This window comes from Naumovozyma dairenensis, chromosome 6 (genome assembly GCF_000227115.2).
Source record: "Naumovozyma dairenensis CBS 421 chromosome 6, complete genome".
Lineage (NCBI taxonomy): Eukaryota > Fungi > Ascomycota > Saccharomycetes > Saccharomycetales > Saccharomycetaceae > Naumovozyma > Naumovozyma dairenensis.
The window spans coordinates 323,812-351,495 of record NC_016484.1 but is presented as its reverse complement, the minus strand read 5'-3'; the positions used below and the strand labels follow the sequence as shown (position 1 = coordinate 351,495).

The window sequence follows — 27,684 nt, the reverse complement described above, 5'->3', positions numbered from 1 at the left end:
TTTTCCTATAAATATATTATAGTACCCTTAATAAAAAAATGTATAATATTCTTCTTATTTTCCCGATGGAAGATTTAGTTTCAAGTATGCTGCATCTCAATTATACAGGATTATCTTTTTATAGAAATACGTTGCTTTATTTATATATGTATTAATAATTTAAAATTCTTCTCTTATTGAAATCGGGAGGTTAAATTTTCTTTTGGCCCTCAAATATCTCATAGGATAAGGACGTTAATTTTCTACGTATAATCGTACTATTGTTCAGGAATGTTCTAATGACAGAAGCATATTCTTTACTATCATTTAAAATATTATCAAATGCGCTCAATAAGGCAGGTGTATTTATTTCTAATTCAATTTCATGCGTTACTTCCACATCCTTCGCCTTCACTCCTTGATTATGATTATGCACCTTCGTAATATCGATCCTTGTACATGAATCATTATGAATATAACTAATACGTTCTTTGGTTCTCTGACTCACTGGACTTTGAGATAAATATTTTTCTGGCGGGTCATTTTCCGGTACGGGAAGTTCTAAATTGATAGAAATCTTGCCATCATAACTATCCTTTGGTGAAAATAATAATAATTGTGCTACATGTCTCTTCTCTATAAATTGCCCCACACGTCCAGTCTTAACATCTGTACTCATTCTTAAAAACCTCGGTCTTTGAGTTGAGAGCCCAACTCTGTACACCGAATCTCTCGTATGAGATTCAATTATACTGAACTTTCCTGAATTTTCATTTAATTCACTAACACCTTGAATATATTTATTCAATTCTTTAAATAATGATTCATCGACATTAGGAGTCAAATGTGAATCCATATCTGTAAAGATTGCCTGAGATGATATTGGGGGTGATACACGATCTGGTCCCTTAGCATCTATAATAACCCCAAATTTCATTTCCAATTCAATAAACGGTCTTAAATCGGGTGCAATAGAATGTATAGTGGCATAGACCCAATCTTGAACCGATTTAGTTAAATCATCATCTGGAATAATATTTAAGAAAGACGAATCAATTTTAAAATCTTTAGTATCTATATTCTGTAACGCTTTTACTGTTGGTTTCCATTTTTGAGCCCAAATGGGGGCATTTTTATATTTACTTGGTCTTGATACGGAACGAATTTCGTTCAATACCTGAAGATCTTTCTTAACATTATTTTTCTTAGATTGTAATGAAGCCTTTTCTTCAAATATATTATCTATCTTTTCTGCTTTGGATGATGTTTTCTCATTATTTAAAGCGGATATAGGTTCTTCTACATTGGACTTTTCAACTTTATTGTTAGTTCCTTCAGTTTTTTTAGACTCGTCAAGTTTCTTCTCCAAGGATTCCTTTGGTTTTAAATCAGCTTCTTTCTTTAATGTAGATACCAGTTTTTTTGGACCAGGAGAGGTTTTCAAAGGTGATGACCTATCTTGCTTCTCGTAATCAAAAGCCATAGGGGAATCAAATTTGATTTCTCCATTTCCTACAACATCATCATCGGTGTCAGTTTCATCTTCTCCATCTTCCATCATTTGTGAAAGGGTTCTTGATTTCAATTTGTTATTATCTTGATGATGGTCAATGGTTTCAGCTGGCGGTAATCTTGGAGATATCTCATCACCACGCTGTTTAGTAGTAATAATTTCACCTTTTGGTTGAGGATTGCTGATTTCCATAACGCTACTAGTATTAGTAGTAGAGTTTAACAAGTCAATGGATCCAGTGGCGGGCCCATTTATAGTGGTATTATTATTATTATTATTATTATTATTATTATTATCATCTTCTTTAATATCAGAGCCTAGTTTCTGAAGTTTTACTTTGTCATTGTCATCATGGTTGACCAAATCGTCTAGAGATAACGCACGCTTTCCGGATGGTTTCGACTCCTTTGAACTCATTGTATAATTCAAAGTGGACGTACAATTGTTTTCTTTCTTCCCCTTTGAGAGATGTGAAGGAAAGTAGTTGACGTTCACCTTTACAGCTTCTGCATCCTTCTTCAAGTGCATATGTTGTGCTTTTATTTTCGTTTTCTGATGTTGGTAGAGAAGAAGGCGCGTCACATTAAAATAAAATAATTTAAAATAAACGTCCATTAATACCCAATCAAATGATAATTGTACTACAAATATGAAAGGAGGAGGAAGGCTTGATAAGTTTATACCTTTCTGTCCCCATCTATTGGTATAATTTAGTAAAAAGTACTTACAAGAAAGTTGGAATACTCAAATATTTTATCTTTTTTTTTTCTGTATAAATAAGTATCTATATACGTACTGTTTTTTCCATAGATTATTGAATGGGTTTGTGTGGTACTGTTTTTTATATACGTATCTTTTGATTGTGCCCCGTGCCTCCTTCCCTATGTAAGCATATATTCGACACGTAGTCTCTTTGCTTTACCACTTTCGTTATTATCATTATCGTTATCATTATCGTTATTATTATCGTTATTATTATCACGTTTTCCATTATTTTTTTCAACATTTTCATCATGAATTTTTCCATCATTTATCACTTGAAGATTGATTTTATCGGTTTCATTATCTACTATACAATTTTTTTCAATTCTTAGGGTATCGTCGTCGTTGCTCGAACCACCCGGATCCAATAATTGTTGGAATTTATCAATAGGATCATATACATTACGTTTTATTCTTGTAGTATTTGTTGAAGAGTTATCAAGGGCTGCGGGCATAGTAATAGCATTAAACATCGATGGAAAATTCACGTTCAGACTAGTTGAAGAAAAATTCCTTGAATTTTGATTGTATGCTACAGGGGCTTGTTGTAATGGTGTTGGTGGGGCCTGCTGCAATGCAGTTAGCGGTATATCATTATACATTTGTTTTGGAAGGTAATAATCGTTTATCTGATTGTAAGATGAGGTTGTTGTGGGATGTTTACTTGGTTGTTCTTTTGAAAACGAATATTGGATATATGATGTCCCGTTTGGTGGGTAATAAATATATTTCGGAATCAAGGGAAGATCTTCTTGACTATCCGTGCTATTTAAGGGACTGGTGCTGGGAATACTATTAAAAAAATACCCTCTATTATTGCTACCGGATTTACCAATGTAGTTAAAATTCATTGTAACGGGTGATCCAGGCATGGTTGGAGGTGCAGTACGATTCGGAGAGCTAGGTAAAGAAGAAGAAAGTGGTGTTGGTAATGGTGCCATCAAATTAATACCTTGAGTTCCTCTTTGTCTTTTGAACTTCTGTTCCAATTTCTCTCCTGTAATGAAATCAGTGCTTTTAGTTCTTCGTTTCATATTTGTGGTAGTTTTATGGCCTCTAGATAAACAATTAGACACTCCTTTGTGATGAACACAATCTTCATGTTGTTTTAAATTATCAATTCTGCTGAAATTTTTTGAACAAATCCCACAGTGATACGGTTTTTCACCAGTATGTTTCCTAATATGTCTTGTCAAATGCTCAGCTCTTGTAAATGCCATTGAACATTCCCCGTAACCAGTACAACAGAATTTCTTCTTTTGAATTCTCTTTGGTTGAGGGTCTGTGATATTTTCTTTTGACATTAGTATTTTCGATTTGACAGAATTTGGGCCTTCTTTGGTTTAATTTTGAAAACAACTTTCATCTATACGCCTAGTACCGTGATACATCCGCTCCCATATATATATATATATATATATATATATATTCCTGTGTATATATGTGGGCTAAAGGAACTAATTTTCTGACAACAGAAGATGATGATTGAATTCAGGTTCCTACCGCAAATTATGTTTTTTTCACGTAGTTGTGTCATGCATGCATGCAAAACGAACTGATAAAGAAAAAATTTGGCGTTAATTTGTTGCCCAGAAATAAACTCTATGGATGTGCTTTTCTAATCCCTGTCTTCGACTTTCCTTCGAGCCTGCGTAACTTCAGTAGGAGTAGAGGTCTTACGGTGATAATCTTGAGGTTCCCACCTGGATACTTGTGAGATGTTCCTGCGACAAAGTTGTATGTCTGGAGAAAAGCTCGGACTCTCTAGCCTCCACGTCTCCTTTACAAATACTGTCAGTATGTGGGACATTTCTTTTATCTGTATCTATTTCATGCACAATTGTCCCTCCGTTCACTTGGCAATGACACTTTCGTTAAAATACTTGAGGATATATAAGAGTTGTTACTTACGTATGTACGTATATACTCTTTTGTCTGCGAAATTAGTTAAAGACATGTTATTTATTCTTGTTCACCCCCGTGAAATAAAAGAGTAATGCGGGTGAAGATTGTGCATGTCTGGGGAAGATTCATACGGAACTCCTTTAGTTATTGCCATTTTGCTCCCTCATGGGCATTAAACCCGTAGTAAATTTTTCTGTGTCTGTTCCCATTTCCATTTCCATTTCCCCTACTGCCAGTGGGGGGGGTGGAAAATTTTCCCTTATCCGTTTCAACATCTAGAAAAACAATATCTACCCCAGCCCTATTTCCACTATTGAAATTTGAATAAAACCTTTATTATAGCTTTATACGGTGTTGTTACTCTAACTACTAGTAATTTTTTTAAAATATTTTGGTTGTAACCCCAATTCTGCCCCTAAATTTATGGTTCTACCCCCGACTCTACCCAACACCGCTCCCATGTCTGCCTACTGGTGTCTCCTTTTTTCATTTCATTAAACACACATCGACGTGTTTAAGAGCCTCTTGAATATACGTACGCAGATTGATTTAGAAACAAAACAGGCTAGAAAATGAAAATTGAGGCTTCCAGAATTTACTTTTCGTCGCTGCGGCAGCCCCACCCCGCCTCTGACGGGTAATTTGCCACCGGACACCCGAGAAGGTTTTGAGCGGGGAAATTAAGGTATTTGAAGTCTTGGACAAGAGGTCCCCGAGACATCACACGAAGGCTTCCCTGTGGAAAGAGGAAGGGTATGAATTTCCGTCGGGGCTTAACTTAATGTAGGTGTGAGCAGTTGCCTCCTTTATACGCGTTTTGTTTGACATTACATGTACTGCCCGAAGGGAATTCCTTAAATTGGGAATCAGTCTCTGAGGTTCCTCGCAGAGACAATGAAAACACGTACGTAGAAATGCGACAATTTGAAGGAAAAGAGGAATGCTCAAATGTGACAACTAACGGGCTTAACATCTTTGATCCCAACGTTACTAGCATTTGTTTCAAAAAAATGATTCCACCGATAATCTAATTTAGGGGAAAAAATCAGACAGGGTTACACACAGATAACTACGCATTTGTTCTCCGTGGAATATCTTTTATGGTAGGGCCCTAAAAGGCCGCATTTCTTCGAAACCCTAAATTTCCCTTGTCTACTCACAACCGCAGCTATATCGTCGTTGTTTGGTAGCTGCGACATTCGAAGTTTTAATGCCTAATTTATAATGAACAAGACGACTTACAAAGTTTTTAGTAACTTGGTGGAATCTAGAAGTGCATCCAGTTACAGAGTCCCTGAGGAAATTGGGTAAAGAAAAACGTCTTGCGACGAACTATACTCTATAAATGTATAAATATATATATAAAAATACATAGCATACTTAACTATTTCTTTGTGGCAATGGCAACAGCAACTGATTGGAAATCATCGTGAGAAATTGAAACCTTTACGTTGCTAACACCCACCTTGTCCGCTGCAACTTTAGCTTCACCATGTAGCACGACAACAGGTGCATTCCCGTTGACACGTGAAATTTCTATATCTTTCAATGATGCACCAGCACCTTGAGACTTAACACCAAGGGACTTGAAAACAGCTTCCTTGGCAGACCATATACCAGCAAAGGAACTTTGAATACTTGGTTGACTCTTGGCATATTTAATTTCTTTTGTTGTAAAATTACGTTCGATAAACGTATCATTTTCAACATTAATACTAGTAATTAATTCCACATCGACACCAACATTAGTATCAGCTTTAGAAGAAGATGTAACTGCATTTCTAGTCAATTCACCAACTACAACAGCAGTTTCCTTGTTCAAATCAGTAGCATAACTACCTTCATTTTGAATAGATTTATTATTGAAAGTCAATGCACCATCCTTCTTGTCAGGCGTAACACGTGCTAATGGATCCAAATAAACACATTCTTCTAATTCGTCACTATATGGAGCATGTTCCTTACTGACAAATAACTTGCTATTAATCATACCATTATGGAAATACTTGTAAGCTGCCTTTTCTCTGTTGGTAACCTTCTGGGCATATTCATTATATCTGGATTCATCAATAGCAGCATATAAGTAATCTGGATGAATAACGATAGCTTGAGCACCCTTTTGACCAAAACCGAAGGACGTGATAGAGACAGCCTTCACACCGTTAGTCTTCAAAGATTTAGATGGGAATAAAACATATTCATATTGTTCTAAAACTTTATCAATGTTGTCAGCATTTCTATTACCTGGGATGACACTGCTGTTTAGAATTTGTAAAGCACCATTCATCATCCAAGCACCAGCAGCACCCTTTGGATGACCAGTTAAGAACTTTTGGAAAACACCAATAACCGGATTACCTTCAGATCTACCCAAATGCTTCATCATTTCGTTCAATGTGGAAGATTCATTCTTATCATTAGCCTTAGTAGAAGTACCGTGGAAGGAAGCAACACCTAAATCATCAACAGTTAAACCATAGGTTGCTAAAGCACCTCTTAATGGAGCAATACGTGGATCATTTTTGTAGAATTCGTTACCCCATTGACTTTGAGCGGCCTTTAATTGTTTAGCAGCTTCCTTTTCAATTTCTTTAGTACGTTCAATGAAGAATTCTTTTTCATCTTCTGGAGAAACTTCTTCAACTTCATACTTCAATAACTCAAGTTCATTTTCAACCCATTGTTTAATTTGAACTTCACGTGCAACTAATTGTCTTTTTCTGTATTTAATGTTCAATAATGGTGTTGGGAATTTCAAATTACCGTGGTGTTCTCTCGCAGTAGTTAAAATACCCTTACCTGGAGCAGGAACAGATCTACCAATCTTATCAGTAGCAGTAGCAGTTAAAGCAACAATACCATAGATTGGGACACCCATTTTCAAAGCTAAATCAGCATTCATAATAATTTGGATACCAGCACCTTGTGCTTCCATGAAACCGTTACGTGTTGTGGTTGCAGGTCTAGACATTTCACCTGGGGAACGACCTTGTTCAAATTCATCAAGGGTGTTAGAAGTGGCCTTCATATTTCCGAATTCATAAGAACCTTCTTCTTGGAAATCATCGTAACCACCGACAATACAAATCTTGGCCTTGCCGGATAGAATAGTTTCAGCACCAATATCAACAGATTCAACAGCTGTGGCACAGGCACCGACAGGAGTTTTAATTGGACCAGATGAGGAAATTAACAGCATGTTAACCCAAGCCGACATGGTATTAATAAAGGATTCTTGTAAAATATCATTTTGAACTGGTTCATCTTTGTAACGATCTTTGAACATACCACGTAAAGCAGAAACACCACCCATACCAGAACCAGAACAATTACCAACCTCAGAAACATGAACATATTGATACATTTCATACGGATCATTGATACCAGACGCGATAAAAGCTTCGACAACAGAGACTAAGACAAATAAAGTGATTGGATCAACTTGAGAAATAATATCATCAGAAATACCGTAAGTTTTAGCATTCCAACCACTTGGAATTTGACCAGCAACTAGACGATCGAATCTCAAGGCCTTTGGAATATATAGAGTGGCACCCTTTAATAATCTAACAGAATATTCACCCGTTTCTGGAATTTCAAAGATATCAACCTTGTCACCATGTTCATGTTTGAATTGTTCAGCAGTTTCCTTTGAAGCCTCAAATGGTTCCATATTTTCTTCAACAATAATTTCTTGGATCATATGTTTCTTTTCTGGGTTATAGCCGTTAAATAATTCGGGTTCAATCAATCTGATACCAGCATGATCCAAAATAAACTTTTCATATCTAGCCTTAACATCCTTGTCATCAACAGGTTCATTAGTCTTAGCATCAACCCAACCTGTGTATGGACGACCTTTCAAATTACCATTGTGATATTTTATTAAACCCATCATCCAAGCCATTTCAACACAACCTTCAAGTGAGAATTCACCATAGGCTTCCATTTGCCATCTAGTTCTTGCAGAACCCCATGGACCAATTTCAGCAAACCCGGTAACAACAATAACCTTTTCTAAGTCTAACAAACCTTCTAATTCTGGAGCAACTTGTGCCTTGATATCTTTATAAGATTTTAAAGTTGGGAAATCCAATTGAATATTGGCTCTTGGTTGAACTTCGACTTTGGAGTAAGCAGCATCAGCATTATCACCGTTGACTACCTTGTGTTCTAAAGCAGTTTCGATAGAAACAGCCTTTCTAATTTCTGAAGTTTCAGTCAAATCACTACGTAATTTACGAGTGAAATCCTTCAAATCTTTCAAGAATTGTAAACCACCATTCAAATCGGCCATAACTGGGGATTTTTGACATAAATTAACAACTTCAGGAGTTAATAAACCTAACAAATTGAACGCCATTTCCTTTTGAGAGAAAGTACGAACACCCATCTTTTCAATACCTTCAGCAATAATATTATTACCACTCATTAAACCAGTACCTCTGGTCCAACCAATAATAGCACCACAGACGGTTAATTGATTAGCCCAAGATTCAGAATGCCATCTGTTGAACAACGTTTCTAAAGATAATTTGGATTCAGAGTATAAACCATCAGCACCAAATGTACCATGATTTGGAGACATTGGTAAGATAACTTGAGCAGGTCTTGTTTCAATGCCCTTGGCAGATTTTTGTTTCTTAACACAACCCATAATTCTGAAAATATTAGTTAACATAATTCTATGAGCAAATTCAGATTTGGAATCGATACCATCAATTTCGATACCATTTTCTGGAATAGCAGCAAATGGAATAATAGCATCCAAATCCCAACCTAAACCGCCAGCCTTTTCATCATCATAAATATAATTAATTAAAGCTTCACAATCTAGTTTAGAACCTTGATTGAATGGAACAACGACTAAAGTGGAACCCTTACCACCATATTTGGCATATTGAGATTGGAAATAATCCATAGTGGCTTTCGTAACACCGAGTGTTGTGGCAATAACTTTCGCACCACCCTGTAATAAACCTTGTAAGATTTCACCACCGATAGACCCTTTACCGGCACCAGTGATTAAGACGTATTTGTCTTTGAAAGTGACACCATTGATGGCGGCCTTTTCTAAACCATCCAAGAACATAGTGGATAAGTGACGGTCGTATTTCCAAGAACCATTTGCTAACTTCTTCTTCAAATGTAAGAATGGAACAGTTTCCCTTGGAATAGTTGATGAAACAGTTTTGGAAATGGTAGATTTCTTTTGTAAAGAGGCAACTTCCTTTGTAGAGTCAGTATCTAATGTATCTTCTTCACCTTCACCACCAGCTAATTGAGTAGTTTGAGAAGCGTCAATTTCTTTGGAATTTGCCAAGAATGTCATTAATTCACCATATAGCTTTTCGAATTCCAATTTAGTTGAATCAGAAATATGTTGAGAAGAAGCTTGAGCATTGATCGCTTTATATACACGCGTCAAATCTTCTTCAATAGTAATTTGAGATTCTTTAGTTAATGGACCACCAAGAGCCATTTCTTGAATATATTGAGATAATTTTCTGACCTTTTCTCTTGGTTCTTCCGTATATTTAATGTTACCATTCTTGTCAATAACAGTCTTTGGACCAGTTGGTTTAGAAATATCTTTATAAACAGGATCCATATCCAAAACTTCTTTACAGTTTTCAATTAATTGTTCACCTAATGTCTTCGCCATTTTATAGTTTTCACCTTTGGTTTCATCGGTATTAGAAACATGATATTCCATGAATTTGATCAAAGTTTCATTAGATCTGTTCATGATATTAATCGCTTCGCTAACCACTTCTCTATCGACATTCTTCAAGACACCATGAATAATTTCGAAATATAAATGTAATAAGGATTGTTTAGCCCAATTCCAGGAAGAATCGAACACTCTTGCCTTCTTACGAGAAAAGGAAGTGGATAATCCATTAACAAAAAATTCACCTAATTCTTCAGTCAAAAAATCTAATTGATCTTGTAAGCTCTTGACGGTATCTTTTTCTTTCAAGAATTTTCTTTCACCATTATCTAGATCCATTTTCAAGTAACGAGCTAAGACTTGTAATTGTTGACGAGCCAAAACCTTATGATCTTTAGTCAATTCATCAAATTGAGCAGCATCGATGGTAGCACCACCGGCAGCGCCAGCTGTAGCTGTACCACCAGTTGATGCACCAGAAGCAGCAGCAGATAAATCAACACCAGCAATAGCAGCATATTTTTGAGCATTTGTATCTAAGAAACTTTTTGCCTCAGCTTCATTAGCAAGACGAGAAGCAGGTTCATTAGATAGCGCCACTAATAAAGTAGAATCTTGTCTTCCAGATGCAAGTCCCCAACGAGTTTGTAGGTATTTTCTAGCTACGGTGATAGTGAACCCACCAGGCATCTTGGATGAAATTAATCTTGAGATTAATGAAGTAGACTGTTTACCTAAAACACCAGAGAATGTATCTTGGAATGTTTCAGCTAGCTCATCTAATGGAGTCTCTTCTGGTTTTTCTGGGGTGGAACCGAATTCTTTACCTAAATCACCAAGAATTTCATTTTGAACTGTAGATTTACCACCAACTAAATCTTTGATGGTCTTAGACATTGGAATTGCGTCCAATGGCTTCTTCAATTTGTGAGCAACTAATGTATGTAAGATTAAGGTGGCTTTAACAGGTTCGTCAGGTAATTCAGCAGCAGTAACGGCAGGCGCAGCAGCAGCAACAGCAACAGGCGCAGATGAAACAGCGACAGGAGTTGGAGCAGCAGCTGGGGTAGAGGAAGAAGGTTCTTCAGGCTTTTGTTCTTCTTCAGCAGCTACCGGATCTGGAGTATAGTAAATTTCTTTAGCATCCTTTGAGTAACATAGGACTTGTCTTTGTAAAGATAAAGCAGCATCATAAGATTCGTATTTATTTTTCAAGGTTCTTTGAGCCATCCCTGCTAAAGTTGGGGATGGACCAATTTCGACGATTCTTTCAGTGTTCAAGTCTTTTAAGAATACATCTTGGGTTTCAATCCATCTGACTGGGGATGCGAATTGATAAGCTAACAATTCAGTCAAAAGGACGTGAGCCAATTCTTGCTCAACTTCAGGTTTCATGACCATTGTGAATGCGTTTTTCGTTATAGGGTTTTTTTTGCTTCAGCCCTTTATCCTGTATTTAAAAATGATCTGCGAACCAGGAAGTATAATTGTTTTATAGTCAAACAGTTGCGAGTATTCTTTAAATAACTTCTTTCCAACGTCGTCAAGAGATGTTGCCAACAACGATATTGTTGATTTCTCGAGCTTCCGGATAGTCCGAGTTGGCGCATGTGAAATGTTACAGTTTTTTGTTGGAAAAAAGAATATTCTAAAGAGCGTCGTTACGAGAGGACAGACACTAACCAAGTGTTAAACACGACGGAGAGGACGGAAAGGGCTTGGATAATTGGTATCATAATTCACTAATTTTGCTTTTTTTTTAAAGTATCCTTGTCCAGTATGTTTGGAAAATGTCAATGATAATACGCGGTTTGTTTCAAGAGGTAAACGCTAGTCTGGACAGTAGATATCTTCTCTAAATTCCTTTTTTTCTATTACACGATAATTCCAATAATTTATAGAGTCTAAAATTGCTCTTGTTTGATTTTGTATTCTCTACTAGGATTAATGGTACAGAAAAGATTTAACCATGTCACCTAATTTACTTTATAAGCAGGTTTGAACTATAGGATCTTGTCTCTTTAAAAGGATTACTGAGAGAGAAAGAGAAAGCAGCATTGGTCCTGCTTTCTGTTTCTAATTGAAGAGTGTGTGAGTGAATATATGTAGCCCAAATCAACCCTTTGGACCGCGGTGTGGAATATATAAGTGGATATTGTAATAAGATAGAAGATAGAAAGACTCTCCTTGAATATGTACATAAACGAACGATAAAATAACTAACGATAAATAGATATAGCGAATTAACCACGTACACTATTAAATAACTATTACATAATCAATACACAACATCAACATCATCAATAACATTATGACCAATAACAACAACACTCAAGATCACTCTGATAACTCTCAGGTAAATGAACAAATAGACCCCCGTGTCTCTAGTGCTAAATCAGCACAAAGAGTTTATCGGCATTGTTTCAAAGTATATAATATGATTTTTTATTTATTATTCGGTACTGGATAAGGAAATCAAAAAATAATTCAAGCAGTTTAATGTCTACTAATTTTTGAAAATAGCTACATTAAAAGAAAAAAAGAAAAGAAAGTGTGGGGGTTGATTAAACTTTTCTAAATCGTACTTAGGTATATAGATTTGATGGTGAGGTAGTATAAACTGAAGCATAGTAAGTGGTACTCTCATCAAGTATACTAAGGATCATAATAAACTATATTACCTGTATATGTGACACACCCATTCTTCGAAGAACTACCTTTGAAATCGAAGCTACTGCAGAGAACGGTTCGAATTCTAGAACCTTATATTTTTCATCTTACTATCCTTTGTACTTTTATCATATAAATAGTAAGTAAAGTATATAATACACCTGAAGGTATCTATAGATCAATCCATATAAGAAGTAAATTACATCTAACAGAAAATATGACAAATAAAAATTGAATTATTGATTACTGTAACACTAATTAGTCAGATTTTACTTATTATTTTTTATTCTAAGCCAAATTTCTTCAATATTGCCATAAATACTTCTTCAAACTGTTTGAATCCAGAAAAACACAAAGATATGAAACCACATATACCAAAAGCGATTGTGCTTGTTTTTAGGTGGGAAAAAGTGTACAGAGTCTGTTTTAAACCTAGAAGGAAAAAGATAAAATCTAGGACACTAAGAATCCCTGCAAAACTTGCCATGACCAGTGATATACATGCTCTGTAGCCAGGGCCGTGGTTCTTCTTCAGAATTACAGCCCAGTAGAAAGCAAAGCTACTTAAGAGTATGGCCAAAATTGAAATGAGAAACATCACGAAACGTGGGTTTTTCTTTAAAGTTTGCTTTCTTCTCCCTATGTCCTGTTCTCTGTCGTCTAGAGTAATTATTTTCTGCAAACGAAAATCGTAATTCTCAAACCATGCCTTTTTTTAGCCTTTTCCCTCCCTTCTTGCGAACTCCCAATTTCTTGTTCCAGAGTAGTATGCTCTTTTTCAAAATTCAACTTTCGTACTTCAATGGTTGGTGATGTAGTGGTCATTTCAATAAAAATTAATCCCAGAAAATAATTTTTTAAAGACAATGTGTTGGTTTATTTTCCCTTAATTTGTGAAGAAGAAAAATGCTGTTCAAAATATGTATTGTTTATTTTCCTCTAATTTGAGAAGAGAAGAAAGGTAACTTCATGTTGGTAGCTCAATTTTATTTTTATATTAATCTTTTGTGTGTGATTACTGACAATCGATGCTCACAAAAGAATGACACCAAAAAACCACATAAATATTCCCGAGTAGTTGTTTCGAATGTGTCGCAGTTTCCCCTAAAAACGCGCCGTTAAATTGTAAGTCGCCGGAGTTTCCCTTTAAAAAAGATAAGAGGAATGAATGCTTTTGACCTCTTCAAATAGTTACAGGCTACCTAAAGAAATGTGGAAGGAAGAAACAGGTCAAGAGTGGCAAACAAATGATGGTCAATTTCTGATGATGTTGGTTTATTTGTTTTAAAGGTTTTTGCTTATTATATAAAATACGTACCGCACCTGCTGTACATGCACCTGGCTAATAGATTACTATTAACTAACAAAGAAAAGTAAATTACAACTTACATTTTTATAATTTTGGTGTTTGTATTTTGTATTAAGATAGAATATATAGCGGAGAGATCCAGATTACAAAGTTAATGTTTGTCAGTAATCCTGACTTATTTTTTCTTATTGGGATAACCCTGCTCCTGAATAAGCATAAAAGTAGTCCCCACTATAAGGGACAGAAACCCCATTGCCCAATAAGGAATCGATAAAGTCACAAATTCTTCCCACTGCATTTTGGTATTAAATATAGCTATGAAACAAATCAGTCCTCTAACGATATAGGTTATTGCTGTAATAATCATCATGACGGTTTGTATCAGATTTGGGTGACATCCCTCTCCTAATAAAAAATGAATCAGTATCCATTGATAAAAGCCCATTGTGATAGTGATTATAAGGAACCCACAGAGTTTGTGTCCAGTTGTTGCAACAACACCAGAACGTTCTTCAGGATTTGATACCTCCGTTTTGTTAAGATTTGTACCGGTTGCTGCCTCTGATGATTTGCTATTCGTGTTTGTAAGTCCCATGGTAACGTCTTTGTTGTATATATATATTTATCTATCTATTTCTTAGCCTTTGTAATAGGAGGATAAAGTACCTGAAATAAAAAACTACATGCGATGCCATTTATGGTTTCTGTTTTTTCTTCGCATTGATATTGAAACACTAAAATAAATTTTTTCACTTCTTGGAACCATTTTTTCCAATATAATTTAACTATAACGATAATATATTCCATACGCCAGGGATCACAGGATTTTCTATCTTCCACCCAACCCTTGCACATTATATAACGAATTTCAAAGAAGATTTAACAGTCATGATTTATCAACTGGGAAGATACAGCGTCATAAAAAATTACTCTAATTGAAGTAATTCATATGTTTATATGTTACATGCTTAAGAGAAGGAGATTTTTGGTCTGTTGTGCAATCTTATTTTTTTAGCACAATCTTCATATATGCTCTATATTCTATATTCTATTTAGGTAGATGAGCTAAGATAAGATAACCATATGGACCCCCTTGTGTTTCCAAATGATGAAGACTTTGCTGGAATTATTTCAAAGTATGAGGTGAAGGTTTATTTAGTTGCTCTAAACTATACCTAGGTTTATAGACTTGAGAAGGAGATATTACTTCCCTGGGTGAATCTTGTTCCGATTCCTATACTACGTACATGCAAGTTAGACAACTGACAAAGACGTCGCACTCAGACGAGACCGAGACAACCAGGAATCCTGTATGGGTTACATAACTCACATTACGTTATGCATAACGTAATGTACGTCCGTAAGGTCATATTGGAGACGTGTCAACAATTGCTGTTTTCTATTTTGACGCGTTTGTTTTCTATTTTTGACGCGTCAGTCGCCTTTTTCCTTTCTTTTCAAAACGGAAAATAATTGTTCGATCGATCACCGCCGCACAAAAACTCTGTCTGTCTGTCTCTTTTTCGTTTCGTTTTGTGGAACATTCTCCGTCCTGCGGCCGTTTCTCAGTAAGTTGCACAAAATAACCAGCATTTGTCAATTTCTTCTTGAAAAATCATGTATTTAGATCTATAAAGTGAAACAGTCCCAGTGAATGAAGTGAAGTCGTGAAGTCGTGAAGTCGTCTTGATCTTGACAGCTTCATATAAGTATAAATTAAGAAACCAATTTTGTTTTCTTTTTGTGAGTTAGATTATCAAGGATTATTGTAATAATACCCAGAACCATAAAAAAGAGTATCGAGAAAGTAGTACTTTAGTAACCTCAAAAAATATATATCGGATCACAAGCAACAGCCAATACCAAGACACACAAAATCCCATTCGATAATAAAATACACAAAAAAACATGAGCTATAATAATGATCCATTCAGAGATGATTCTAATCCTTATGATGAAGAAAGTTTCGAAATGAACAATAACAACAATATAACTAGTAGTAATACCCAGGATCATTCTTCTTCTTCAGATTTCATCACATTTATGAACACGATAAACCATATCAATCAAAAATTAAATACATACGAATCATTAATAAACCAAATTGATCGTTACCATAATAATCTTTTAATAGAAGTCAATGGGGATAATTCTATAAATATGAGAAATGAATTAGATAATTTAGTCTCTCAAGCATCTGATTTACAATATCAATTAAAAGATGAAATTAAAAACAGTCAAAGATTAGGATTAAATGATATAAATAAACAAACTCAAGCTGAAAATTCAAGACAAAAATTCTTAAAATTAATTCAAGATTATAGAATTATAGACTCTAATTATAAAGATGAAAATAAACAACAAGCAATGAGACAATATAAAATTGTTCAACCAGACGCAACGGCGGAAGAAGTGGAAAATGCGATAAATGATGTTGGGGGTCAACAAATCTTTTCTCAAGCTCTTTTGAATGCAAATAGACGTGGAGAAGCAAAGACTGCATTAGATGAAGTTCAAACAAGACATCAAGAATTATTAAAATTGGAAAAATCAATGGCTGAATTGAATCAATTATTTAATGACATGGAACAATTAGTTCTGGAACAACAAGAAGTTATAGAGACTATAGATCAAAATGTTGAAGCAGCTCAAGAAGATGTAGAACAAGGGATTGGTCATACAACTAAAGCAGTGAAAAGTGCAAGAACAGCTAGAAAAAATAAAATAAGGTGCTATATTATTTGTGCCTTAATTGTAGCAGTTGTAGTAGTGGTTGTGGTAGTACCATCTGTTGTTGTCAACCGTTAAAGCATTTCAAAAGATAAAGAAAATATAAAAAATAATCAAAATTTGTGCATACATTCCATCATTGTGTTTTTATCTGGTTTTTTCCCCCATTTCCTCTCGCTATATATGTATAATTTCTTTTTAATCTTCAAAGTATTTGCTTCTAACTTTAGAATAAATCACATTTCTAGAAGATCTTCCTTAAAAACTACTACAGACTAGAATATATTATTAATTTATTATCATACGACATGTCTAAGCCATAGAATGCTTCATAAGAAATATATGACACAGAGATATCTCGAATTGCCCATGCCTATCGCATCGAAAGTACATGAAGTTAAATCTCAAGACAGAAGAAGATTAACCCCCCACCTCCAAGAAAGGCAGAAGTTCCTATTAGTTATATTCACTAATCTAATATGTATATATTATTGTAATCCCTTTAAACATCACTTTTCTATAGAATTGTGACAACATTTACAGAGAGCCACGTCCATATGACTGCGCAGCGCGACTAAAGGAACAAACTAACTAGCTACGTACGGCTTCGAAGGGAACACTTCGAGAAGACGAAGGAGGAAACAAAAAGCTGCAACGAGAAGATTCAAAGAACAAACAACTAAATATCAATGAATAATAATTTAATACTTTCGCTTTTTAATAACAAGTACAAGCGGATTAGTATTGCACTAAATAAAACTAAAGTAAACTAAAACTAAGCAACATAATGGAAATTAAAGAAGATAAAAGCCATCTTCTGATAAGGAAAAAGATGAAGGAACTACAGCTGGTAAGCTGTTCATGTCATATATTTATTATTACTGGATCGTTAGAATTTTGAAAGTAGTCTATTTAGAAAGGGGTGACAGCAGTGAAATGAAAAATATGCTTTCCATAATTCTCAAGTCGTAGGATTATGCATTTTATTTATTTCATTGATTGTTGGTGTGGTCACTGGCGACATTTTCCCCAAGAGATGTACTAAAGAAGGTTGTAAACGATGCAAGAAAGCTAAGGCAAACCCGAAGCGTTATTTCAAAACACAATTGTTTGCTATTATTATATCAGCTATTGTTTTTCTTTTAAGTATATTCGGTATCGTTTTAACTTTGATTACGATGTTAAACGAGGAAACATTCAAGAAGGACTACAAGCTTTGGATGTTTGTGGCTTTCGTTCATTTAAACATTTTCTCTTTTATGGTGATTATTGGATGTTTAATCAATCCTTTATTATTCATCCACATAAAGAATTCTATAAGTTACATGATATCGAAAATATGTCAGATTCCGCAGAAGAGGGTTTATTATCATCAGTATCAGAAAAAGAATGATAATTAAGGATGTTAAAATCCTTGATCTTTTCACATCTTATTTCGTTTTTTATTTGTATTCAGTAAATTATGGTTATATATTATCATTATCACTATCTTGAAAAATGGACTTTGCATTATCCCCACACCCCTCTGTTAATACATTTTTAAAAACAAGATGCAAGATACTCAGTCCAATCTATTTCAACTTTTTCCTCTTTTATTCGATAACAGATATGAAGTTTCATAGTTTCTTAGGCAAAAATATTTCGGAATTCGACTTCGACGCATATGATTGTAGACGCGGTCAATCTGATTGCTGATATGTAGTATCGATTATAGAACACAACTTTTATATATTACATATTAAATAATTTCTTTTATTATATATCCTTCCGTTTATACTAATTTAAAAGTTACGGTATACATTCGTGGTCGACTTCGGATCAGCTTTAACCGCTTGAAGAAGAAATATGCCATAACATTTAAAACATAACAAAAAATGTGCCGTGCATTGTTTTTTTTCTTTTCCCTTTCAAAATTTAATTAGATAGCACACGAATATTAATGATAATAATGTTACAGATATTTGTATGTACTACTGAAGATAATACAGACGTTTCGCGTTACAATTTTTACTGATCGAAGCACCTACGTGACTTAGGCATCTAATCCTTCATTCCTTAGTTGAAAATCCATAAGAATTCAATACATCGTCCTGAATAGGCTAACATCTATATCTACGAGATATAGTATTTTCAGAGAACGTGATGAAAACAACGCGTAGTTTGGAAGCAGAACACAAAAGGATCAATCCTTCTCCAAATATGCCACTAAATGTTTCAATTTGTCAATATTGGATCTAATTTCTGGTATTCTTTGTTCAGTATCATAGAGATTTTGTAAACTTTCATGATAAGTCGAAGTTGCTTCATGTATGTTCCTTATAGTTTTATAATCTTCGTCGTCATCCTTATATTGAGGGGTTTTGTCATCAAGTGTGATTTCTTTTGACAAGTCATCAATTCTTGAATCTAATTTATTCAGGTATGTCGATGCTTCAGACATATAAAGTTCATTGACTTTTCGGGGACCATTCTCTCTCAGCTGAGCAACTTTAACAGTTTGATCTTCCCATTCTTGGTAAGCTTGTCTCACTTTTTCATTAAGTTCTAAATCAAATGGTTCAACATTCTTCTTCTCTGATTCTTTCAACAATTCCTTAATACCCATAGTATCTTCCTCTTCAACTCCATCATCAACATCAATTACACGTAAAGACTTGATAGCCATATCCATAACATCATTTACGAAATTTTGTACATTGACTTGTACTTCTCTTCTCATGGGATCATTTGGTTCAAATTGTTCCTCAGGTAATACAAGGTCTAGTCGATCATTAAATACCTCTTGTAATTGTTCATAGATGCCTTTCAATTGGGCTACAGTAATATCTAATCTATCAGGATAGGCAAACGACATGCTTCACTCTCTTTTTTTGCTACGTTTGATCATTCCTTCTCGTTACTTTTGTTTATTTTGCCATCAATTTTTTTTTTAAATACCAATAAGTGCTCTTGTCGCTCTTTCACCTTTAAAAAATTTGAAAAATGAACGATGCAGCAGCATTATACACTTTAAATTTGAAAACAGCCTTGATGGACATAAACAGGGAAAACGCAAGGATAAGGCACTAGAAAAGAAGACCAAACGCTCATATTCATATACATTGGAATTCTATTTTTACTATGTCATCAACAGAAGTGAACCAATACGCACCATTATATGCCCCATTTTTTGGCTTTGCCGGCTGTGCAGCAGCCATGATTCTATCTAACGTGGGTGCCGCCATTGGTACGGCCAAATCAGGTATCGGTATTTCCGGTATTGGTACATTTAAACCAGAATTGATAATGAAATCTTTGATTCCCGTCGTCATGAGTGGTATCTTGGCCATTTATGGTCTAGTTGTGGCCGTTTTGATTGCTGGGAATATTTCACCAACTCAAGATTATACTTTATTTAATGGATTTATGCATTTAAGTTGTGGTCTTTGTGTTGGATTTGCTTGTTTGAGTAGTGGGTATGCTATTGGAATTGTTGGTGACGTTGGTGTAAGGAAATTTATGCATCAACCTAGATTATTTGTCGGGATTGTTTTAATACTTATTTTCTCTGAAGTTTTAGGTTTATATGGGATGATTATTGCATTGATTTTGAATACTAAAGGTTCTGAATAAAGTACATATCTCTTTGGTTTGTGATTATCTAACGCAATATATATACATACGCTAATATACATGTAGTTTAAAAAAATGTAAAGGTGCTTAAAATTTGTTTAGCAAAATGGTCTATTTATTTTTTCTTTATATAATAATTCTCTTGCTTATTATTATATTATTTTTTTTAAATTAGGTGATCTTTTTACAGAATTATTCAGTTGTATCCATAGCACTATCATCGACTGGAGCCCCTGTAGTCACAAGGGCTGGTCCATTTGTTGAAATTTGAACTCTACCTTGATCATCGATATATTGACTTTCATTTTCTTGAACAAATTTCACTGATCTTTTACTGTCTAAGAATAATAGATATGCCTTTTTGATATCGACAATATCTACAACGTTACTTTTCCTTTTTAAGGCAATTTGTTGAGACACTGAAATTAAGTTACTACTATAACGTAAACTTGTTTCCACACCTGTCTTTGTCAATAAATCAAGACCTTCTGGTGTTATTTCCACCTCTTCTTCTTGAGCTCTAATTGATAATATTGTTTTAATTTCTTGTTCATTATATTGGTTCGTAGTAATGATGATCGATCTATCTAATAAATCTAACGGTAACCCATGTGGAGATTTATATGTAGTTCCTCTAGTTTGTGAAATACCTCTATTAGTGGCCATTATAATAATTGGAGCAAATTCATCTTCTAAAGCTCTATTAATAAATGAAAAACATTCAATATCTAACATATGAACTTCATCAATGAATAGGACACCTGGAACAATTTCTGCTTTACCTTCTTCTTTCCATTCAGCAACTTTAGTATTAATTTGATCTCTTACTTCAGAACCAATTTCACCAGTATCACCTGTAAATAAGGCAAGGAACCCTTGTGTTCTTGAGTTGATTACATCAATTTCATGTAATGAAACAGTATGTACGACAGTCTTCCTTTTTTGTAATTCACCTTCTGGACATTGAACAAATCTTGTGTCTGCACCCATTGCATCATAATCTCTTGATCTGGCAAATGATCTACCCAATTTAGTAATCTTACCACTAGCCTTATCAATGGAAATAACATCCCCAGCAAGAACTTTTTCCTTAGTTAATCCATCAATCATCTTATTCCCAAGTTCATATATAGTTTCCATGTCAGTAGTCTTAATGGTCAATTTCCCCTGTTTATGACCTCCGGTAATTGATCTATCAATTTGAATCTCGACAACCTCCCCCTCGATCAATTCCGTCTCCTCAGTAATCTTGATTCCAATGGATTTCCTCAAAGCTTGAGTCAAAGCTTCAGTCTTACTCAACTCTAAACTGAAAATTTCGGACCCAGCCAACGCAGTGAATGGCACATCTTTCCCTAAAGATTGTGAAAGACCCATAGCCAAAGCAGTCTTACCAGTGGAAGGAGGTCCTGCAACTAGGACAGCTCTTCCTGCAATAGTACCATTTTGAACCATCTTCAATATTATACCAGCGGCACGACGTGCTTGTAATTGGCCCACCATTCCCTCGGAGGTGGGACGTGGTTGTAAATGTTCATCAAGACCTAAACCGGTGATATGAGAATGGGATGCTATTAATGAGAGTGATTTTAAGGAATCAGTTGGTTCGTTTGGATCACTTGTTTGGATTGACATGGTTTCGTAATTAACTTTACGTGTGTGTGTGTGTGTGTGTGTGTGTGTGTGTGTGTGTGTGTGTGTGTGTGTGTGTGTGTGTGTGTATCAATTGTTTAAGCCTTTTTCTGAATTTACAAATGGAACTGTACCCTGAAACAAAAGTTCCTGTGTTAAGATGCGTCTTCCACTCGTTAATTCTATAAATCATCTATCTATCTATCTATCTATCTATCTATCTATTTAATCTATAAATGTCTTCTTCAAAATTTCAAAATTTCAAATTTTTTTTTCCCCAAAATTTTCACTGGTCACATGATGGGAACAGCAACGGAGAAATACATTGGAGGCATAGAGGATCACCTTTTATTGTTTTGAAACTAATTCTAATGTACCAAATCAATCTATAATAGCGATGTGTTCTTTGCTATAGGTAGAGTTTTTAAACCATATTGAGAATGCTAATACTTTGCTCTAATATATTAATTGAATTGAGCAAACCAATTTGGAACAATAGCCTGTATTTTATACCAGAAGTTATCAGATCAACTATTCTAGGGGATAGTGAACAAGTCAACAATGCTTCAGTCACTCTTTGATAAATGCTATAACATTTGCAAAGCAAGTTGTTGTTCTTGTTGTTGTGGCTACGGGAATAGGTTAAATTCAATTATAGTAGTTAGGACAAGACATTATAAGATTGAAAAACTATTGAAAGAAAGTCCATTGTCTTTCATTTACTTGGTAACTGCTCTCGATGGAGGTCCGCCACCAATTTCAGGTGCATTAGTTTCTGAAGACACCACTAACGATAAAAATAAAATATTTGTAATCAAACGAATACATTGCCCCTTTGGTGATATAGAAAGCGTTTCATATGCAATGAGAGAAATTGAGAATTATAAAAAATTCAAAAACAAGTTTATCATGAGTTGCTTAGATTCTGAATTGGTTCAAAATTTAGATGGATCCAAGACGTGTCACATCTTATTGCCATTTTATCCAATGGGTTCCTTACAGGATGCAATAAATAGACATATTTTGAACGGGACCTCATTCTCTGAAGCTGAAATTATTAGAATCACGATCGGTATTGCCAAGGGTTTATTGTATCTAAATGATCCAAATTCAAGAGATATACCAACCACGGAACCTACAAATGAAACAATGTCAATAACTCTATCTCTTCCGAGTACAGAAGTATTTAATGATTATAACGATGATGAAGAAGGTATCTCCCCAACTAATGAATCGGATCAATTGTTATCAAACACTAGCAATAATCGCGATGTGACAAAAATCTTTACAGGTAATTCTATTTCATATGCACATCGGAATATTAAACCTTCGAATATTTTATTTTCATCAGACGGCAGTCAAGTGATATCAGATTTATCTTCAACTTCTAAGTCAAACATTCATTTGAAGACGGGGAAACAAATATTAGATTTTAAAGAGTGGATAGATTCATGTTGTTCCGTGCCGTTTATGTCCCCAGAGTTACTTGACTTGAAAATGGGTTCTAAAATTGATGAAAAAGTAGACATTTGGTCCCTCGGTTGCACAATATATACAATCATACTTGGTGTTTCTCCATTTGAAAGGGAAGTACAGCTTACTGGAAAATCAATCAGAATGTTAATTCTTAGTGCTAACTTTACATTTCCTGAAGGAATGGAAAGACATGCTTCAAGGGAATTAATCGATACAATAAAGCAATGTCTTCAAGTTGACCCTACCAAGAGACCAACGATCAATCAATTATTGAATGATTTACAAGCATTACAAAGCACAGTATGACATGGCATCTGAGAATGTCACTATAAATATATATTCCATAAGGGCCAAATCGTAATGTTTTTTCAAAGTAGATTAAATTTTTTTATATACAACATGGAACAGTTATAATTATTAACTATGTACAATTTTTTCGTTGCAAAAAGGCTTGGTGCATTTATTTGTTTTTTTGCTATATTCTTATATTATTTTCTGAAGTTTATTATTATACGTTATCTTAGGTATCTTACATCTTTCTTCTTTTCCCAACTGTAGCTTGGAAACCTGTCTTAATAGAGGAAACAGATCTTGTAGAACCACAACTCTTACAAACCATGAAGAATAATCTATTAGATTGTTCCTTTTTCAAATCAGTGTTGATACTCTTACAAGTCTTACAAGTCACATATTCTAGAATATATCTTCTTAAAACGTTTTCCATTTGTTTAGATTGGAACTTACCCTTAATGACCAATCTTTTTTGACCATCAACGGAACCAGAAGTACCTAATTCAGCAAATAAATATTGAATCAAATGGTCAGGAGATCTTTGTAATTTTTCACTAATGTCTTGAATATTAGCAAAAATAGTTTTCTTACCATCACGCAAACATACAGGTGGAGGAATTCTAAATTTAGGACCTGATCTATCACCTGCTAATTCTGGGTTATTAGTTCTTAAAATATCAAAAAATCTAGATAAAAGTTGAGGATAGGGTAACCCAACTTCCTTTTGAAGTGTTTCTGATTCACTATTACCTTCACTTAATGGTGTACCGTCTTTACTAGTAGAAACACCAGCTTTAGCTAATTCTTTTTCGAAATCATCGGTTGTGGCTTCCTTACTCTTCTTTTTCTTCTTCTTTAAAGTTAAATCACCAAGGACGTCTGAAAGGTCATCTACTGATGTGTTATTGGTGCTCGTTTCAGTAGCAACATCCTTAGACTTCTTCTTCTTTCTCTTCAGCCCAGCAAAGAGAGCATCATCAGGGTTGGTAGATGATGTTGGTGTAGATTCTTTAGTTAAAGAAGCGTCAACAGTGTCGAAGCTTTCTGGTGCAACCTTCTTAGACTTCTTCTTCTTCTTTAATGTTGGATCAAATCCTAAATCAGAGGCTAGTTCACTGGACATATTGCGTAGTTATACTATAAGGGAAATGTCTCTTTTGCCTCGCTCGTTCGTTGTGTAGGCTATCTCTTTAATATAATAGCTTTTATACTTAGATGACTACTAGTACTATTACTTTCTTGTCACTCACCTTCCTTCTTGTTCTTCTTGTTCTTCATTACCTTATTGTCTCTAATTTTGGCTATTTCATGTTCATTCAGTAGTAATGTTTGGCAAATTTTTTTTTTTCAGTTTTTCAGTGGGAGGGTTTTCGTGTAAAGTTATAACCTAAAACCAGGTTAAAGTGTAGTAACCCTTATATCTAAAGAAAAACCCTGGTTTTGCTTGGGTGTTTAGTGCGTCGTTTTTTTGTGTCTCAAAAAGACAAAAAATTCAAGTCAATTTTTAACGACAGTAACTTTTATATAATTGTAAATGTGTTTAAAGTATATTATTAGCGGATTACATATATATATCCGTGTTTTTGATTAAAATATATAACGGTGGAAATATGTTGATGACGTTTTATTCGATGCTAGTTTTTCAGTGCGTTCCCTGAGAGCTTCAGTGGCTTCCTTTGTCACTTGTTCAATCTCATGTCCTTCTTTGGTTTCCACATGGAATGATTCTCCTTCTTCTGTATTATTATCCTCTGTACTTTCTTCACCATTATCGTCTTCATCATCATTTTCAGGCTCGACATCGTATTTCTTCAAGAAGTAGGTTTCCACATCTTCTTTGCCGTTATTTTCAGCTTCAAAAATAGCATCATGACCAAATTGGTTTCTAATAAACGGATCCGCATCATATTCTTCACAAATAAGTTCTACAACATCTAGTTTTCCATTTAATGCAGCCCAATGTAAAGCCGTATTGCCTGTATCATTAACTTGATTTATGTATTTAGTTTGATTCTCCTTACCTTCAATTAATGATAGAAGATATTTAATCACCTCGACATGTCCATTACCTGCTGCCATATGTAGAGGTGTGGATTTTGTCTCGGAATCCTTAATCGTAAGTAGTAATTTTGGATGAATTAACGTTGTAAATATGTCCTTCAATGATTCTAGATCTCCAGATCTAGCATCAAGAATAATGGCATCTTGATCTTCTTGTTCTAATGGTTCTGTATGAAGAGTGGACATTGCAGTCTTTTTTCTGTTTCCCTTTGCGTTGGTTTGGCTTTCAATATCTCAAGAGTGCTGTTCTTAAGCCTGCAGCCACATCTCATGTCATCTCAACTGTTCTTAATCATTTAATTTTGAAATTCCTTACTTTTTTTTTTTTTTTTTTTTTAGAAGAGAGAGAGAGAGAGAGAGAGAGAGAGAGAGAGAGAGAGAGAGAAACCATCGAAAACTTCAACATGAACCCGTTTCTAGTGATAAAAGATTTGAGTTAAAGATCAAATTATTCTACATTTAAAGATAATAATGTAAAGTCACTTAGATTACTAGAGACTATCAAATCAAGTATGGGTACTACTGGTTCTAATGATCTATTATCATTCAGAACGAGATTAGAAAGTATGAACTCCTTTGAAACTAACTTGTAAAAAACGAAAAATATATACTAACGAAAGATTAAATCAGAATTGCAAGAAATATTGGAAGACGAAGATAAAAATCTCGATTATAATGACATATATTTGAATGCAATAGAACTTAATAAGATATTCAATGAGATATCAAATGATTTACCAACATATGATATGGAACGTTATTCTTCACAACTTCAATCGCTATTGAAAGTGATCAATTCAAAGAATATAAGTAATAATACGTCATCTTCTAATAGTAGAAGATTTAAATTCAAGAAAACTTCATCGTTACGGAAGAAGACAGCGAAGGTTGAAGAAAAGACAAATAATGGGGAATTAACAAGTGTTGATCTGAACACGAGTGGGAAATCAATTCATTTATCAGTAGAAAGGACACAGGCATATAAAAATCTAGTAAATTGCATTGTTGTTTCAGGATCTAACATAATACCAGAAGATGAGAATGTTAACGGCTCGTTATCTTTCCATAATATTGATAATACACTTATCAATCTACAATCCATACCTTTCAATAATGGAAGTTTTTTCATTTCAAACTGCAAAAACTCAGTGATTTTATTAGCAACTCGAACAAATAATACTATTCAAGTACGATTACATGAACTGAACAACTGTAAGATATACATCCAATCAGCAATATCTGGCAGAGAGGGAGAGAACAAAGACCAAAATGTTATTTTAGAAAATTGCTCTGGTATCATCTTCCATGAGAGATCAAAACCATATTTGGAAATTCAAGACTTCACCAATTTAAACTTGAATGGAAGTTATACAAGTAATGAATGCTACAGGTTTGATGACTTTGACTTCTTTTGCAATGATTCACAGTCGCTAACAAAAAAATATATATCGTATAACCCACAGAACTAGTTTTCGAGACTGTCTCATTATGCGACGCCCATAAACCATTACCCAGAGAAAAAAGCCGAACATATCTCATTATTGTCAAGTTGAATTTGTGGAAATTTATGGGAAAAGACGTCGGGCTCTCTGACGGAGTTATAAAGTATAGTTAACGTTACATGTAATCTAATTCATATAACGGTCCTTATTATTATAATACACATCATGTTTTTGTGACACTTTACAAAGGGCATGCCGACATAGAAAAATCTAGAAGAAATACTTTAAGAAACAAAATATATGCTAACCGTCCTCATTGACTGTCTATATGTACATCCGAGGAAGTTTTATGTAGTGGAATTAAGTTTTTCTTTCTAGTACAACTTCTCGACCAAGTATTATTTTTTTAGCGTCATCTGGGTTAATTCAATAAGTTCAGTAAAAAGAAAAAGGGAGGCATCAATAAAAATGCAAATAAAATTATCCTAAATTTTATATCAGTTTATAGAAACTATTTTTCGTTTCTACTTTCCTAGAAAGCTTTTCTTATATACCCATTTCTCAGCATTTCCTTTCCCTTATCAAAAAACCCAATATCGAGTATCTTTTCAAAACTGCTTCCTACACA

General features: G+C 34.5%; 11 protein-coding genes across 11 annotated transcripts; 4 read left to right on the top strand and 7 right to left on the bottom strand.

Moving 5' to 3' along the window:
• Positions 1–190: 190 nt before the first annotated feature.
• CET1 (polynucleotide 5'-phosphatase) lies at positions 191–2,107 on the bottom strand (the record flags this gene model as incomplete). Its single annotated transcript, XM_003670655.1, has 1 exon — positions 191–2,107. One exon carries the CDS (start codon positions 2,105–2,107, stop codon positions 191–193), a length of 1,917 nt encoding a protein of 638 aa, XP_003670703.1.
• Positions 2,108–2,373: 266 nt separating this feature from the next.
• USV1 (Usv1p) lies at positions 2,374–3,558 on the bottom strand (the record flags this gene model as incomplete). Its single annotated transcript, XM_003670654.1, has 1 exon — positions 2,374–3,558. One exon carries the CDS (start codon positions 3,556–3,558, stop codon positions 2,374–2,376), a length of 1,185 nt encoding a protein of 394 aa, XP_003670702.1.
• Positions 3,559–5,543: 1,985 nt separating this feature from the next.
• Positions 5,544–11,234, bottom strand: FAS2 (trifunctional fatty acid synthase subunit FAS2; the record flags this gene model as incomplete). The annotated part of the gene is made up of 1 exon (XM_003670653.1): positions 5,544–11,234. One exon carries the CDS (start codon positions 11,232–11,234, stop codon positions 5,544–5,546), a length of 5,691 nt encoding a protein of 1,896 aa, XP_003670701.1.
• Positions 11,235–15,720: 4,486 nt separating this feature from the next.
• NDAI0F01380 (uncharacterized protein) lies at positions 15,721–16,620 on the top strand (the record flags this gene model as incomplete). Its single annotated transcript, XM_003670652.1, has 1 exon — positions 15,721–16,620. The coding sequence occupies one exon, from the start codon at positions 15,721–15,723 to the stop codon at positions 16,618–16,620; it is 900 nt and encodes a 299-aa protein (XP_003670700.1).
• Positions 16,621–18,724: 2,104 nt separating this feature from the next.
• Positions 18,725–19,396, bottom strand: NSL1 (MIND complex subunit NSL1; the record flags this gene model as incomplete). The annotated part of the gene is made up of 1 exon (XM_003670651.1): positions 18,725–19,396. One exon carries the CDS (start codon positions 19,394–19,396, stop codon positions 18,725–18,727), a length of 672 nt encoding a protein of 223 aa, XP_003670699.1.
• Positions 19,397–19,662: 266 nt separating this feature from the next.
• VMA11 (H(+)-transporting V0 sector ATPase subunit c') lies at positions 19,663–20,154 on the top strand (the record flags this gene model as incomplete). The annotated part of the gene is made up of 1 exon (XM_003670650.1): positions 19,663–20,154. The coding sequence occupies one exon, from the start codon at positions 19,663–19,665 to the stop codon at positions 20,152–20,154; it is 492 nt and encodes a 163-aa protein (XP_003670698.1).
• Positions 20,155–20,346: 192 nt separating this feature from the next.
• RVB2 (RuvB family ATP-dependent DNA helicase reptin) lies at positions 20,347–21,789 on the bottom strand (the record flags this gene model as incomplete). The annotated part of the gene is made up of 1 exon (XM_003670649.1): positions 20,347–21,789. The coding sequence occupies one exon, from the start codon at positions 21,787–21,789 to the stop codon at positions 20,347–20,349; it is 1,443 nt and encodes a 480-aa protein (XP_003670697.1).
• A 558-nt stretch (positions 21,790–22,347) lies between these two features.
• Positions 22,348–23,568, top strand: ENV7 (putative serine/threonine protein kinase ENV7; the record flags this gene model as incomplete). The annotated part of the gene is made up of 1 exon (XM_003670648.1): positions 22,348–23,568. The coding sequence occupies one exon, from the start codon at positions 22,348–22,350 to the stop codon at positions 23,566–23,568; it is 1,221 nt and encodes a 406-aa protein (XP_003670696.1).
• Positions 23,569–23,791: 223 nt separating this feature from the next.
• SUI3 (translation initiation factor eIF2 subunit beta) lies at positions 23,792–24,676 on the bottom strand (the record flags this gene model as incomplete). The annotated part of the gene is made up of 1 exon (XM_003670647.1): positions 23,792–24,676. One exon carries the CDS (start codon positions 24,674–24,676, stop codon positions 23,792–23,794), a length of 885 nt encoding a protein of 294 aa, XP_003670695.1.
• Positions 24,677–25,140: 464 nt separating this feature from the next.
• Positions 25,141–25,800, bottom strand: YAR1 (Yar1p; the record flags this gene model as incomplete). Its single annotated transcript, XM_003670646.1, has 1 exon — positions 25,141–25,800. The coding sequence occupies one exon, from the start codon at positions 25,798–25,800 to the stop codon at positions 25,141–25,143; it is 660 nt and encodes a 219-aa protein (XP_003670694.1).
• A 326-nt stretch (positions 25,801–26,126) lies between these two features.
• CIN2 (GTPase-activating protein CIN2) lies at positions 26,127–27,083 on the top strand (the record flags this gene model as incomplete). The annotated part of the gene is made up of 2 exons (XM_003670645.1): positions 26,127–26,178; positions 26,245–27,083. The coding sequence occupies 2 exons, from the start codon at positions 26,127–26,129 to the stop codon at positions 27,081–27,083; spliced, it is 891 nt and encodes a 296-aa protein (XP_003670693.1).
• Positions 27,084–27,684: the final 601 nt, after the last annotated feature.